This window comes from Mizuhopecten yessoensis, unplaced genomic scaffold, assembly GCF_002113885.1.
Source record: "Mizuhopecten yessoensis strain PY_sf001 unplaced genomic scaffold, ASM211388v2 scaffold377, whole genome shotgun sequence".
NCBI classification, from domain to species: domain Eukaryota; kingdom Metazoa; phylum Mollusca; class Bivalvia; order Pectinida; family Pectinidae; genus Mizuhopecten; species Mizuhopecten yessoensis.
The window spans coordinates 164377-179882 of NW_018403516.1; the positions used below are offsets into that span (position 1 = coordinate 164377).

At 40.5% G+C, this 15506-nt stretch overlaps 1 protein-coding gene across 1 annotated transcript in view; it reads left to right on the forward strand.

Annotated features, from left to right (window-relative positions):
* LOC110447186 (alpha-catulin-like) overlaps nucleotides 1-15506 on the forward strand; it is an 84013-nt gene that overhangs the window by 39258 nt on the left and 29249 nt on the right. The window contains exons 9-11 of the mRNA XM_021492718.1: nucleotides 69-227; nucleotides 1330-1422; nucleotides 6895-7080. Coding sequence (XP_021348393.1) covers nucleotides 69-227; nucleotides 1330-1422; nucleotides 6895-7080 — 438 coding nt within the window. The remainder of the gene's footprint in view (nucleotides 1-68; nucleotides 228-1329; nucleotides 1423-6894; nucleotides 7081-15506) is intronic.

Sequence of the window (15506 nt, forward strand, 5' to 3'; positions counted from 1 at the left end):
TTGTGAAATATTTCACTGGTTGTCATGGTTACTGTTTGTAAAACTCTTTGTCCTGATTCTATGTTTAGCTACAGGATACAGCGATGGAGCAAGCGTCCGAGCTGTTTAAGACAAATGAGGATCATGACCTTCTGAAATGTCTCAAGGGCGCAGGAATCGCAGGGGAGGCGGAGCGAGTCGAGGAACTCACTGTCAAGTTTGAGGAACATATGGAACAGCTTGAAGAGGTTACTTCTGTGTTTGATATTACCCTAAGTTGTTACACATTGAGATCATAAAATCAGTGATCCTTGATCATGGTCTGGAAGTGAAACGACCAATAATATTTCGGGGAACAATTGTTATCAGAAACTTTTGCATCATACTTAACCAATATTCTGGTATTTCCTATTTTGTGATTACTATTCCTATCTACCCATGTTTTTAACTCACCTGGAACGAAATGCAATAGAATAGTTTCTATCTAGCACTTTCCCTTTAAAAGCCTTCTGGTCCAGAGCGACTGATAGAGATCTGTACAGAGTTTGGTATAACACATCCCTAGGCTAACAAGAAAATGTTGTATAAATGTAGTGTGTGCCTCCCCACAAACCTCTGAGCTAAGAATTATGGGTAAATCTTCTGTGTAACACTTACCAGGTCCGTGATAACTGTATACCGGGAAATGTTCACCCAGTCAAATATTCACCTTTCAATGTTAAAATCTGTATTCACCCAGTATTAATTTCACCCTTCACATATACTTATTGTTTATTGTTCTTCAATATTCGCTGTCAAAATGGCAAAACCGACGAAAGTCAAAAGATTTCAAATATTAACTGGTAGACAGTAGGGGTGTCACAATATGCCAAGAGTGTATCACGATATATTGTCATAGGAAGGATGTGCTCAATTTTATAATAAGTTGAGGTCAGAATGTTATTAAACTTAATCATATATAATATGGATTATATAGCTTTAAGATTTTTGTCAAACAAACCATCGATTACAAAATTTGAACTATTAAAAGCCTGCTTTATGCGTATTGGCATATCTGTTAGAATTTGTAGTAATTTGCAAAGTTAAAACACCAAGCAGATACATAAAAATATGCTTTTTAAAAATATTGCGATCCAGCAATATTTCATCTCTGTATTGTGGTATGATATGATATACCCGTGTATTGCAATTTACATGTGGTCCGATATATTGTGACAGCCCTAATATTTTGTCTCTGATTAATATGGGCAATTCCTATCCATACAAACTTCATTATTAAGTTATAAAATATTCCAAGATGATGTCTACCTGTATGGTAGTGCTTTAAATGTGAGATGGATTGTGTTACAGGTATGTAAGCTGTTTCGACACATCGCCACCACAGAGCCTCTGGTCATCGCTGCAGATCATAACGACTCGATCATAAAGAATATCGGACCACTGGTAGGTACTATCAAAGATGAGAAAAATTGGTTCTGTTGAGAAATATAGACTGAGAGGAACTATAAAATTCATTTTTTAACACATGCAGGATATTTTTTGGAGTTCAGTCACCATATTATAATAATTCATATTTGAGTTGTATTTAGTCACTTATATAAGATAATTCATATTTAAGTTGTATTTAGTCATCATTATTTAATAATAAACTGGAAAAACCTGTGTTATTTGTGCAGGTATTTTTTGGGACTGAAATTGCTGAAAAAAAATCTACTAATCTATTTTGTGCGTCAACTTTTTCCTTCAAAAACGATACAAGATACAAGAAACTGTATTTAAAGTCGCATACATGTAAACAAAGAACATGGAGAGCTATCATTGCAAAACAAGTAAAGGGAGATAATCACACATTAATATAAAGCAGTAATAATTGTCACAGAAAAATAAAATATCCTATCCAAGGTTTCTGTGTGATTTGGAGTCCCCTACCTACAGAGGCCCTTGGGACATGACACTTTTGATGCAATAAATATATAAAGATAGTGTTAATATGAAAAGCAATAAATGTGATCTAAGATAAGTATTATTCCGATTAAATTGATAATAGTGAATGAATGAATACTTGCATATCACACAAGAATTACTTTGGACTTTGGATTAAAACTCCTAAAAGTGGAATATACATACAATGCTAATGTAGCAAAGAATAAAATTGACAGAATATACACATAATATAGTGTGAAATATAAAAATGATACCGAAATCAATTAACAAAATTTGTAAAAAAAATATAGTTTAGAATATATGAAATTAAAATAAGAATAAGATGCTGCAAAAAATGTAGAATATGATTAATACATATATGAAATGAAATAAAACAATATTGTATATACAATCCAAAATGTCAGGTGGCAGAGGTAACCAGGGCACAATATGAATTATATTGCAAAGGCAGATGAGGCCATCCCAGGAATGGACCAGCTTCCTGAATTCTTTGAAGTTTTCAAATTTTTGGAAGTCATTGGGGAGACTGTTCCACAACTGGGCGGCCCCAAAAAGCAAATCATTTTTGTTTATTGTTGACCCTGGGCACTTGCAATTTTCTTCCCTGAAGTCATAATGAGACATCTTAATATTTATAAGGTTGTGAATATATTCAGGAGACATTTTATTTATAGTTTAAAAAAACCTCACAACCCATATCCTTCAGACGCCTTGCATGTAGCAAATCACTGTTGGTAATACTGAGTAAGTGTCTGAAGGGTGAGTGCTGATCATTGTGTATAAACCTTAAAGCTCTTTCTTGTATCTTTTATAACTTTCTGACACTCTTCATGGTACAAGAGTGCCTGACTAAAGGACAGCAGTTAAAATTTGAAACAAGAAAAGAATTATAAATTACATGTCTTCCTTGTTTGGTTAAAAAAACTCCCAATTCATTTCAAAACGGACAATTGCCTTGAGGCTTTCTTTTTAATTTCAGAGAATATGAGCTTCAAAGTTTAAAAATGATTCAAAGTTTACACCTAAAAGTTTGACAACGCTGTCAGGAACAATATCTGTTTCGCCAACACTAAAAGACTGTATAGCATCTACCAAACGTTTCTCTATACAAATCGCCTGGAATTTATCAGGGTTTGCTTTCATCTATTTTGACAGTAATTTTCAATACTATGTTTTAAAACTTCTGGGTCTTTATTTGAGTCACTGACAGTGTTGTCGTCGGCATAATTATATAATTTACAGGATGTCACATATAAAAAACATGCCATTTACAAATACATTAAAAAGCAAGGGTCCCACCAGGTTAACTGAGGCTTTGCTCAGGCTATAGGTCTCCAGCTTCCCGACAAACAACTTATGAGGAAGACAGTCAAAAGCCTTGGAGAGGTCCATCAGTATGGCAGTGACATACTCATGGTTGTCCAGGGCTCTACGCCAATCCTCAACAAGTCGCAACAGGGTGGATTGACACCCAAAAGTAAAAAATGCAGTCAGTTGATCACACATGGTTCCTTCAAAAAATTTTGATATACAAGGTAAATTCCGGCTGGTCTGTAGTTTTGTTTATCTAAAATATCTTTTTTCTTAAAAGTAAGAACTACCTGTGCCTCCTTTAGTCTGCAAGGGAACTCTGATTTATCAAAACAGTGGTTAATCATATCGCTCAGAGGCACACTGATGTCTGTAGAACAGGTTCTAAGGAGTTTTGAAGATATGCCATCAATACAGATGGCCTTCTTCGCCTTCACCTTAGAGATGCCTTTTCAACCACGAAAGGAGAATCATGATTAAAATAATATTTTGACTCGTCATTATTGTGTGCACTAATCTCTCGTAATATAGTTTCATCAGAATTGATCACAAACTTGTCCCATATTTTTTCCTTTTAGCTTGCCAGAGGATCGCTAAATTGAAAAATTCTTAAGACTCGTTTATAAATCTCAAATGAAATGGAAACTCATGTAAGATCCTATATATAATCCCCTTACATTCATGGACATTAATTTTCTGCTACCCATAGCAACCATGATGGCACAGACAAGCCAACTGATCCCGTCCAAAGCATCCCTCGCACACCCAGCTTGTCTCCCCCTCGCACACCCAGCTTATCTCCCCCTCGCACACCCAGCTTGTCTCCCCCTCGCATACCCAGCTTGTCTCCCCTGGCACACCCAGCTTGTCTCCCCCTCGCACACCCAGCTTGTCTCCCCTCGCACCCCCAGCTTGTCTCCCCCCGCACGCCCAGCTTGTCTCCCCTGGCACACCCAGCTTGTCCCCCCTCGCACACCCAGCTTATCTCCCCCTCGCACCCCCAGCTTATCTCCCCCTCGCACACCCAGCTTGCCTCCCCTCCCACACCCAGCTTGTCCCCCCTCGCACACCCAGCTTATCTCCCCCTCGCACCCCCAGCTTGCCCCCCCCCGCACACCCAGCTTTTCCCCCCCTCGCACCCCCAGCTTATCTCCCCCTCGCACCCCCAGCTTGTCTCCCCCTCGCATGCCCAGCTTGTCTCCCCTGGCACACCCAGCTTGTCCCCCCTCGCCCCCCCAGCTTGTCTCCCCTCGCACAGCCAGCTTGTCTCCCCTGTCACACCCAGCTTGTCCCCCCCCGCACACCCAGCTTTTCCCCCCCTCGCACCCCCAGCTTATCTCCCCCTCGCACCCCCAGCTTATCTCCCCCTCGCACACCCAGCTTGTCTCCCCTGGCACACCCAGCTTGTCCCCCCCTAGCACATCACATTTCCCCATACACAACACACTTAAAAAACCCAGAAAAAAGACCCCAGTTTATAAACCACAACTGTACTGTTTGTATGTAGGTTACCTTCATAAAATTTATCAATACATTACCAGACCATCAAACCTGACAATTGTAATTTTTATTAGGACTCGAGGATTCATAAACATCTAGATTTTATAAGAGTTGTGTTGAATCCTAATTTTTGGACATAGATAGTCCTAAGAATGGTGGACGTGTTACCCTTTTTCAATATCTGAAATGCATTTTTAGCTCACCGGGTCCGAAGGTGAGCTTATGCCATACCGTGGCGTCCGTACGTCAACAATTTCTTCAAACGACTTCTTCTTAACCACTGATTGGAATTTAACTAAATTTGACTGGAATTATCCCTAGGTTGTGAGGATTCAAAATTGTACAAATGGTAGGGCTGACCACCCAGGGGGCTGAGGGGTGGGGCCAAAAGGGGGCAATTTGGTCATAATGCTTTAAACAACTTCTTCTCTGGAACTAAGAGATGGATATCAACCATATTTGACTGGAATCATCCTTATGTAGTGGGGATTTAAAATTGTACAAGTGGTGGGGCTGACACCCGAGGGGACTGAGGGGCAGGGCCAAAAGGGGGAAATTTGGCTATATTTCTATAAACGACTTCTTCTGTAGAACTGTGCACTGGATATCAGTCATATTTGGTCAGAAGCATTCATCAGAGGCAGAGATTAAAAATTCTACAAATGGTAGGGCTGACCCCCCTGGGCTAAGGGGTGGAGCCAAAAATAGTTCATTATTTGGAAATGATTGAGATCCCCACCCTATAACCATATATGCAATTGCTGAGTATAAAGAGAAGAATGCACATATATATATGCTTCCAGGATGGCCATGGGGTCTGCCCCACCCTTAGAAACTTAACCCCTGGGTCATAACTTCGAAATGGTTAAGATCCCCACCCCAAAACTATATATACAGTTGTTGGGCATACAAAGACGAATGCAGTCATGATATTAGAATTAACCCCAAGGTTTGCCCCGCCCTTGCAGACTGAACCCCTGGGTCATAACTTTGAAACGGTTTGAGATCCCAACCCCAAAATTAAAAATACAAATGCTGGGCAAAAAGAGACGAATGCAGTCATGATATTAGAATTGATCTTGGGGTCTGGCCACAACCCTAAGTACCTAGTTTCTGAGTCACAGCTTGGAAACAGTTGAGATCCCCACACCATAACCATACATAAAATTGCTGGACATGAAAAATCTAATACAGATATGCAACATGGATTGGCCTTGGGATCTGGCATAATCCCTTGGATCTCATTTGGAAAATATTTTGCCATGATTGCTTAGATATCCAGGTGAGCAAAACAGACCATCTGGGCTCTTGTATATAAGCTGTATTTAGTCATCATTATACAATTATGGACTTTTGTGCTGGTGAATATGATGTGATATGAACCTGAAAGAGTGATATTGACCGAGGCGAAACCGAGGTTTATATCACATCATATTTACCAGCACAAAAGTCCATAACTGTTTTATTATATGCTTCAACAATAAAACAAAACAAAACTCAAGGTTCTGATTTTTGTACGCGATTTAGCCAGGTTTGAATTCAACAGTTCAGCATCGTAGCTTTCGAAGACATCGTCTAGGTTCTTTTTCTTCAGATAAGCATGGAGGACATGCACTGCGTGTTCAATGGCCTTTTCTTTATGTTAACAGCATCTTTATCCTCGAATAGTTTTAGAAATTTTAACGGAAGAGAAACGTTCGCCAGCAGCCATCTTCTATTGTCGTCTGACAGACTGCGTTCCGGTCTAACTGCGTATGCGCTACGACAGGTTCCGGGGAATTTCCATATAGGCTATATTTAGAAATCAATATTCACCAGATAACCAGTCTACATGAGTTTTTGAGGACTGGTCACGTGTATAGAATCCGACCAATGTGATTACGAGAAATTTTCATGCATATAAAAATATGTAATAACTATATATAAGCTGTATTTATTCACCATTATGTATTATTAATGTAATAATTTATAATTTATATTTTTCAAGTTTTTTTCACACAGGTCACAGGGGAAAAAGTTTGATAGCTTCCTGGAATTATGGAATTCTTGTAGATGCCACAGAAAAGTACCATATCCTCTAAGTTCAACGTGAAGGTAGAATTGTGTTTTAATCAACTCTGGGTAAAACCATTTTATGTTTTAATTCCTTTTCTCTTTCAGACAATGATGGCAGCGAAAACCCTCAGTCAGTACCCTAACAGTAAGATCGCCAGAGAAAACCTGGACACGTTTTCCGACGCTTGGGAATCTCAGATCAATGACCTGTCTGTTCTGGTTAAAGAGGTCAATGATGTATGTCAGGGTCGGATGGACAAGCCAGTGTACCTATCCCTTCCCAGACCAGGGGTCAGTATTATGTGTACTCTTGTATCTTTTTACCCTCTGTAAATGAAGTTATGGGGGGGGATATAGGAATCGCTCTGTCTGTCCTGCTGTCTGCACGGCTGTCTGTCCATTAAACTTGTGTGTTCAAAGCCTAATAAACCACAACACAACATAATGAAAGTATATATTGATTATGATGTGCATGAAGAGAGAAATTTGCAACTCAGCAATTTTTAGCTCACCTGGCACGAACCTTATGGTATAGTGTGTTCCCCGTCATCTGTCAACTTTTTCTATGAACGAGTTCTTCTTAAGAATTGGAGTACCTTGGGCCATGATATTTGGCCAGTAGGTACCTAGGACAGAGTGCTTTCAAGATTCCTAAAATAAATTACCTTGACCTGCTTTATAGGTCACAGGGGTTAAATATGAACAATTTCCTCGGAATAACCAGGAGACCCAAAGAATAACACTTGGCAAGTAGGTACCTGACATGAAGTGCTATAAAGTTTCTTCAAATAAGTGACCTTAACCTACTGTCAAGGTCACAGGGGTCAAATGTGTTCAAAAACTTTAAACATCTTCTTCTGAATAATCAGGGGGCCCGTAGTAATGATAACTTGCCAGTAGGTACCTGGTGCTATAAGGAGTCCTCAAATTACTTACCGTGACCTGATTTCAAGGTCGCAGGGGTTAAATATGTAAAAATCTTTAAACAGAGTCTTATGAATAACCAGGAGGCCCAGAGTAATAATACTTGGTACCTGGCATGAAGTGATATAAAGTGTGCTCAAAATAATGACCTTGAACAACTTTCAAGGTAAAAGGGTTCAAAATTTAAAAAACTTTTAAACAACTTCTTCTGAATAACCAAGAGGCCTAGAGCAATTGTATTTGGTCAGTAGGTATCTGGAACAGCATGCTATAAACTTTCTTCAAATAAATGACTTTGACATACATTCAAGGTCACAGGGGTCAAATATGTTAAAATTTCTCCAGAATAACCAGGAGGTACTGATACCAGGAGGTACTGATACCAGGAGGTACTGATAACCAAGAGTACTGATACTTGGCCAGTAGATACCTTGCATGAAGTGATATAAAGTTTTCTCAAATAGATGGCCTTGACCGTCTGTCAAGGTCATAAGGGTCAAATATGTTTAAAAACCTTTAAACCTCTTCTGAATAACCAGGAATCCCAGAGTTACGGTATTTGGCCAATAGATCTCTGCGACAGAGTGCTATAAAGTGTCCTCAAATAAATCACCTTGATTACTTTCAAGCTCACTGGGTTCAAAGTTGTAACAAACCTTTAAACAGAACCTTAACCAAGAGGTGTCTAGAGTTATGATTTTTGGCCAGTAGGTACCAGGGACAGAGTTCTATAAATTTTCTCCAAATAAATTACCTCGGCCTACTTTCAAGGTCACAGGGGGCAAATATGTGAATGCTTTTCTGCAATACCAGGAGGCCCTTAGTGATGATATTTGACCAGAAGCCTGCTGTAGTATAAAGTTTCATTAAGTCTGGACAAGGGGACTCAATACATGGAAATATTTGCAAAAGAACTCTTATTGAGAATATTTCCTATGATTGCTCAAAGATCCAGGTTAGCAATACAGGCCTTTTGGGCCTCTTGTACGAATTATGATGAATGCATCCTTATTGATATGATTATTCTGTTGAAGATTTTATAATTTCCAGAAGATGTTTATTTGTTAGACCACTTCTGGCCACCCAAACAGTACTGAACACAAGAACATTGAACAAAAACCAAGCTACCGTGAAACAGTGACCAAATGAATGCAATCTTTCAGACTTATCAAAGGGGAATTCAACCTGGGAGGGGTTTACACAGACCTTGATATGTCTCTAACACCGTGTGAGGGGTTTACACAGACCTTGATATGTCTCTAGCACCGTGGGAGGGGTTTAAACAGACCTTGATATGTCCCTAACACCGTGGGAATAATGTCACAATACAAATTATGTTGTGTGAACCCCCCCCCCCACCTCACTCATCACTTGGCATGTCCAGTGCCCTGATTACAGACTCTGTACATTGTACTGTATATATGCAGATATTAATCAGCATGTTTCTGTCCTGATTGGGTGTCAATGTCTTATAATTACTGTCATTTCCTGAGGTTGATTTGTAGTTTTGATAAACTCCTAGCTGGCATGTCTTCCATCTGTTTAGGTGCCATTATTATACAATCATTGGTCTTTTCCTGAATTCAATACTATTATGAAACTTGTTCTTGCCCAGGAATAGTTGAGTTTGACAGAAGGAGAGAGGGGTGTGTGTCAATTTTCAAGTTAGGTTGATCCCCCGGCATGCAGATACCTGACAGACTCTGTACATTGTATTATGATAGCCCTGTATACGTAGCTCACAGACTCTTTACATTGTACTGTGATAGCCCTGTATACCTAGCTCACGGACTCTTTACATTGTACTGTGATAGCCCTGTATACGTAGCTCACAGACTCTTTACATTGTACTGTGATAGCCCTGTAGCTGACAGACTCTGTACATTGTACTGTGATAGCCCTGTAGCTCACGGACTCTTTACATTGTACTGTGATAGCCCTGTATATGTAGCTGACTGTACATTGTACTGTGATAGCCCTGTGGCTGACAGACTCTGTATATTGTACTGTGATAGCCCTGTAGCTGACTGTACATTGTAATGGGATAGCCCTGTAGCTGACTGTACATTGTAATGTGATAGCCCTGTCTATGTAGCTGACTGTACCTTGTACTGTGATAGCTCTGTAGCTGACAGACTGTACATTGTACTGTGATAGCCCTGTAACTGACAGACTACATTGTACTGTGATAGCCCTGTAGCTGACAGACTCTGTACATTGTACTGTGATAGCCCTGTAGCTGACAGACTGGACATTGTACTGTGAAAGCCCTGTAGCTGACAGACTCTGTACATTGTATTGTGATAGCCCTGTAGCTGACAGACTCTGTACATCGTACTGTGATAGCCCTGTAGCTGACAGACTCTGTACATTGTACTTTGATAGCCCTGTAGCTGACAGACTGTACATTGTACTGTGATTGTCCTGTAACTGACAGACTCTGTACATTGTACTGTGATAACCCTGTAGCTGACAGACTCTGTACATTGTACTGTAATCGCCCTGTAGCTGACTGTACATTGTACTGTGATAGCCATGTAGCTGACAGACTCTGTTCATTGTACTGTGATAGCCCTGTAGCTGAATGTACATTGTACTGTGATAGCCCTGTAGCTGACTGTACATTGTAATGTGATGGCCCTGTAGCTGAAAGACTGTACATTGTACTGTGATAGCCTTGTAGCTGACAGAGTCTGTACATTGTACTCTGATAGCCCTGTAGCTGACAGAATCTGTACATTGTACTGTGATAGCACTGTAGCTGTCTGATCATTGTACTGTGATAGCCCTGTAGCTGACAGACTGTACATTGTACAGTGATAGCCCTGTAGCTGAATGTACATTGTACTGTGATAGCCCTGTAGCTGACTGTACATTGTAATGTGATGGCCCTGTAGCTGAAAGACTGTACATTGTACTGTGATAGCCTTGTAGCTGACAGAGTCTGTACATTGTACTCTGATAGCCCTGTAGCTGACAGACTCTGTACATTGTACTGTGATAGCCCTGTAGCTGACAGACTGTACATTGTACTGTGATAGCCTTGTAGCTGACAGAGTCTGTACATTGTACTCTGATAGCCCTGTAGCTGACAGACTCTGTACATTGTACTGTGATAGCCCTGTAACTGACTGTTCATTGTACTGTGATAGCCCTGTAGCTGACAGACTCTTTACATTGTACTGTGATAGCCCTGTATACGTAGCGGACTGTTCATTGTAATGTGATAGCCCTGTAGCTGACAGACTCTGTACATTGTACTGTGATAGCCCTGTAGCTGACTGTACATTGTAATGTAATAGCCCTAGCCCTGTAGCTGACTGTACATTGTAATGTGATAGCCCTGTAGCTGACTGTACATTGTAATGTGATAACACTGTAGCTGACTGTACATTGTAATGTGATAGCCCTGTAGCTGACTGTACATTGTACTGTGATAGCCCTGTGATAGCCCTGTATACCTAGCTCACGGACTCTTTACATTGTACTGTGATAGCCCTGTATACGTAGCTCACATAATCTTTACGTTGGACTGTGATAGCCCTGTAGCAAACAGACTCTGTACATTGTACTGTGATAGCCCTGTAGCGGACAGACTCTGTACATTGTACTGTGATAGCTCTGTAGCTGACAGACTGTACATTGTACTATGATAGCCCTGTAGCGGACAGACTGTACATTGTACTGTGATAGCCATGTAGCTGACAGACTCTGTACGTTATACGTAGCTCACAGACTCTTTACATTGTACTGGGATAGCCCTGTAGCTGACAGACTCTGTACATTATACGTAGCTCACAGACTCTTTACATTGTACTGGGATAGCCCTGTAGCTGACAGACTCTGTACATTATACGTAGCTCACAGACTCTTTACATTGTACTGGGATAGCCCTGTAGCTGACAGACTCTGTACATTTTACTGTGATAGCCCTGTAGCTGACTGTACATTGTACTGTGAAAGCCCTGTAGCTGGCAGACTCTGTACATTGTACTGTGATAGCTCTGTAGCTGACAGACTGTACATTGTACTGTGATATCCCTGTAGCTGACAGACTATGTACATTGTACTGTGATAGCACTGTAGCTGACAGACTCTGTACATTGTACTTTGATAGCCCTGTAGCTGACAGACTGTACATTGTACTGTGATATCCCTGTAGCTGACAGACTATGTACATTGTACTGTGATAGCCCTGTAGCGGACAGACTCTGTACATTGTACTGTGATTGCCCTGTATCTGACAGACTCTGTACATTGTACTGTGAAAGCCCTGTAGCTGGCAGACTCTGTACATTGTACTGTGATAGCCCTGTAGCGGACAGACTCTGTACATTGTACTGTGATAGCCCTGTAGCTGACAGACTCTGTACATTGTACTGTGCTTACCCTGTAGCTGACAGACTCTGTACATTGTACTGTAATAGCCCTGTAGCTGACTGTACATTGTACTGTGATAGCCCTGTAGCTGACAGACTCTAGATCTGTACATTGTACTTTTATAGCCCTGTAGCTGACAGACTCTGTACATTGTACTGTGATAGCCCTGTAGCTGACTGTACATTGTACTGTGAAAGCCCTGTAGCTGACAGAGTCTGTACATTGTACTGTGATAGCCCTGTAGCTGACAGACTCTGTACATTGTACTGTGATAGCCCTGTAGATGACTGTACATTGTAATGTGATAGCCCTGTTGTCGACTGTTCATTGTACTGTAATAGCCCTGTAGCTGACAGACTCTGTACATTGTACTGTGATAGCCCTGTAGCTGACTGTACATTGTACAGTGATAGCCCTGTAGCTGACAGACCCTGTACATTGTACTGTGATAGCCCTGTAGCTGACAGACTTTGTACATTGTACTATGATAGCCCTGTAGCTGACAGACTCTGTACATTGAACTGTGATAGCCCTGTAGCTGACAGACTCTGTACATGGTACTGTGATAGCCCTGTAGCTGACTGTACATTATACTGTGATAGCCCTGTAGCTGACTGTTCATTGTACTGTGATAGCCCTGTAGCTGACTGTACATGGTACTGTGATAGCCCTGTAGCTGACTGTACATTGTACAGTGATAGCCCTGTAGCTGACAGTCCCTGTACATTGTACTGTGATAGCCCTGTAGCTGCCTGTTCATTGTACTGTGATAGCCCTGTAGCTGACTGTACATGGTACTGTGATAGCCCTGTAGCTGACTTTACATTGTACTGTGATAGCCATGTAGCTGACAGACTCTGTTCATTGTACTGTGATAGCCCTGTAGCTGACTTTACATTGTACTGTGATAGCCATGTAGCTGACAGACTCTGTTCATTGTACTGTGATAGCCCTGTAGCTGACAGACCCTGTCCATTGTACTGTGATAGCCCTGTAGCTGACAGACCCTGTACATGACAGACTCTGTACATTGTCCTGTGATAGCCCTGTAGCTGACAGACTCTGTACATTGAACTGTGATAGCCCTGTAGCTGACTGTACATTGTACTATGATAGCCCTGTAGCTGACAGAGTCTGTACATTGTACTGTGATAGCCCTGTAGCTGCCAGACTCTGTACATTGTACTGTGATAGCCCTGTAGCTTACTGTTCATTGTACTGTGATAGCCCTGTAGCTGACAGACTGTACATTGTAAAGTGATAGCCCTGTAGCTGACTGTACATTGTACTGGGATAGCCCTGTAGCTGACTGTACATTATACTGTGATAGCCCTGTAGCTGACTGTTCATTGTACTGTGATAGCCCTGTAGCTGACAGACCCTGTACATGACAGACTCTGTCCATTGTACTGTGATAGCCCTGTAGCTGACTTTACATTGTACTGTGATAGCCATGTAGCTGACAGACTCTGTTCATTGTACTGTGATAGCCCTGTAGCTGACTTTACATTGTACTGTGATAGCCATGTAGCTGACAGACTCTGTTCATTGTACTGTGATAGCCCTGTAGCTGACTTTACATTGTACTGTGATAGCCATGTAGCTGACAGACTCTGTTCATTGTACTGTGATAGCCCTGTAGCTGACTGTACATTGTACTGTGATAGCCCTGTAGCTGACTGTACATTGTACTGTTATAGCCCTGTAGCTAACAGAATACAACTCAGTTATACATAAGTTGTATATGATGTCGTACTATTTGTTGTAACAGGTCTCACCTTATCTAACTTGTAACTTACTGTTAATGCTGCCTGATGACATTAGGTGACCCCATCATCTCCTGTCGTAAGTATACATGTGTTCCAACTCCTACATTTTCTATGTTTTATTAAGCTCAATCCTCATTTCCATTTGTCTTATTTGTCTATGTAATTCCTTCCATTTTCGTCTTTTTATTATTTTGTATTTTATCTGTTGTTCTTTTTCTGACATTTGATATCACTTCAGTTGTAATAATGATATAATAACAACAAAATCACAACTTCGTACATAACTATTGGTAATGCCTATCTTAAGAGTTTAGTAACAATGACAGTCTGTATTCCTGTTTAGTAACCTCATCTGCACCTAGTAAGTGGAATTACACAACCCTGATCTATTCCTGTTTTTTGGTCCATAACAACAGACCTATATGTGTTACTATGGTAACATGTGTTTTACCAACAGACCTATATGTGTTACTATGGTAACATGTGTTTTACCAACAGACCTATATGTGTTACTATGGTAACATGTGTTTTACCAACAGACCTATATGTGTTACTATGGTAACATGTGTTTTACCAACAGACCTATATGTGTTACTATGGTAACATGTGTTTTACCAACAGACCTATATGTGTTACTATGGTAACATGTGTTTTACCAACAGACCTAGATGTGTTACTATGGTAACATGTGTTTTACCAACAGACCTATATGTGTTACTATGGTAACATGTGTTTTACCAACAGACCTAGATGTGTTACTATGGTAACATGTGTTTTACCAACAGACCTATATGTGTTACTATGGTAACATGTGTTTTACCAACAGACCCAGATGTGTTACTATGGTAACATGTGTTTTACCAACAGACCTATATGTGTTACTATGGTAACATGTGTTTTACCAACAGACCTAGATGTGTTACTATGGTAACATGTGTTTTACCAACAGACCTATATGTGTTACTATGGTAACATGTGTTTTACCAACAGACCTAGATGTGTTACTATGGTAACATGTGTTTTACCAACAGACCTATCTGTGTTACTATGGTAACATGTGTTTTACCAACAGACCTATATGTGTTACTATGGTAACATGTGTTTTACCAACAGACCCAGATGTGTTACTATGGTAACATGTGTTTTACCAACAGACCCAGATGTATTACTATGGTTACATATGTTTTTAGCTTGCCTTTTCGGATAAAAGGGGGGGGGGGGGGGGGGGGNGTCACCCAGGTCTTGATTTCCGGCTAGTATTTTCCAGGCAGTGTTTGATCATCACACTCAATACACTGTTGTCTATTATAAGGTTGAGGCATTTATATGGAGTGGAAGAAATGTGCTGAGCCATATTTTTCTTATTTTAGGGGCCAAAAACAGCTTAATTGGACTTGGTTAAATTTGTTAAGGTTTGAGGTTAAAGTTTTTGGGCAAGTTATTTGGTGAAGTGTTGGATCACCACCATCAATAGGCTGTTGTCTGTTATAAGGTTGAAGTATGTATAAGGAGTGTAAGCAATGTGTGCTGAACCATATTTTCATATTTTAGGGGCTGGACACAGCTTAATTGGACTTGGTTTGATTTTTGGGCAAGTTTGCATGTTAAGTGTTGGATCGGTCACCACCATCAATACACTGTTGT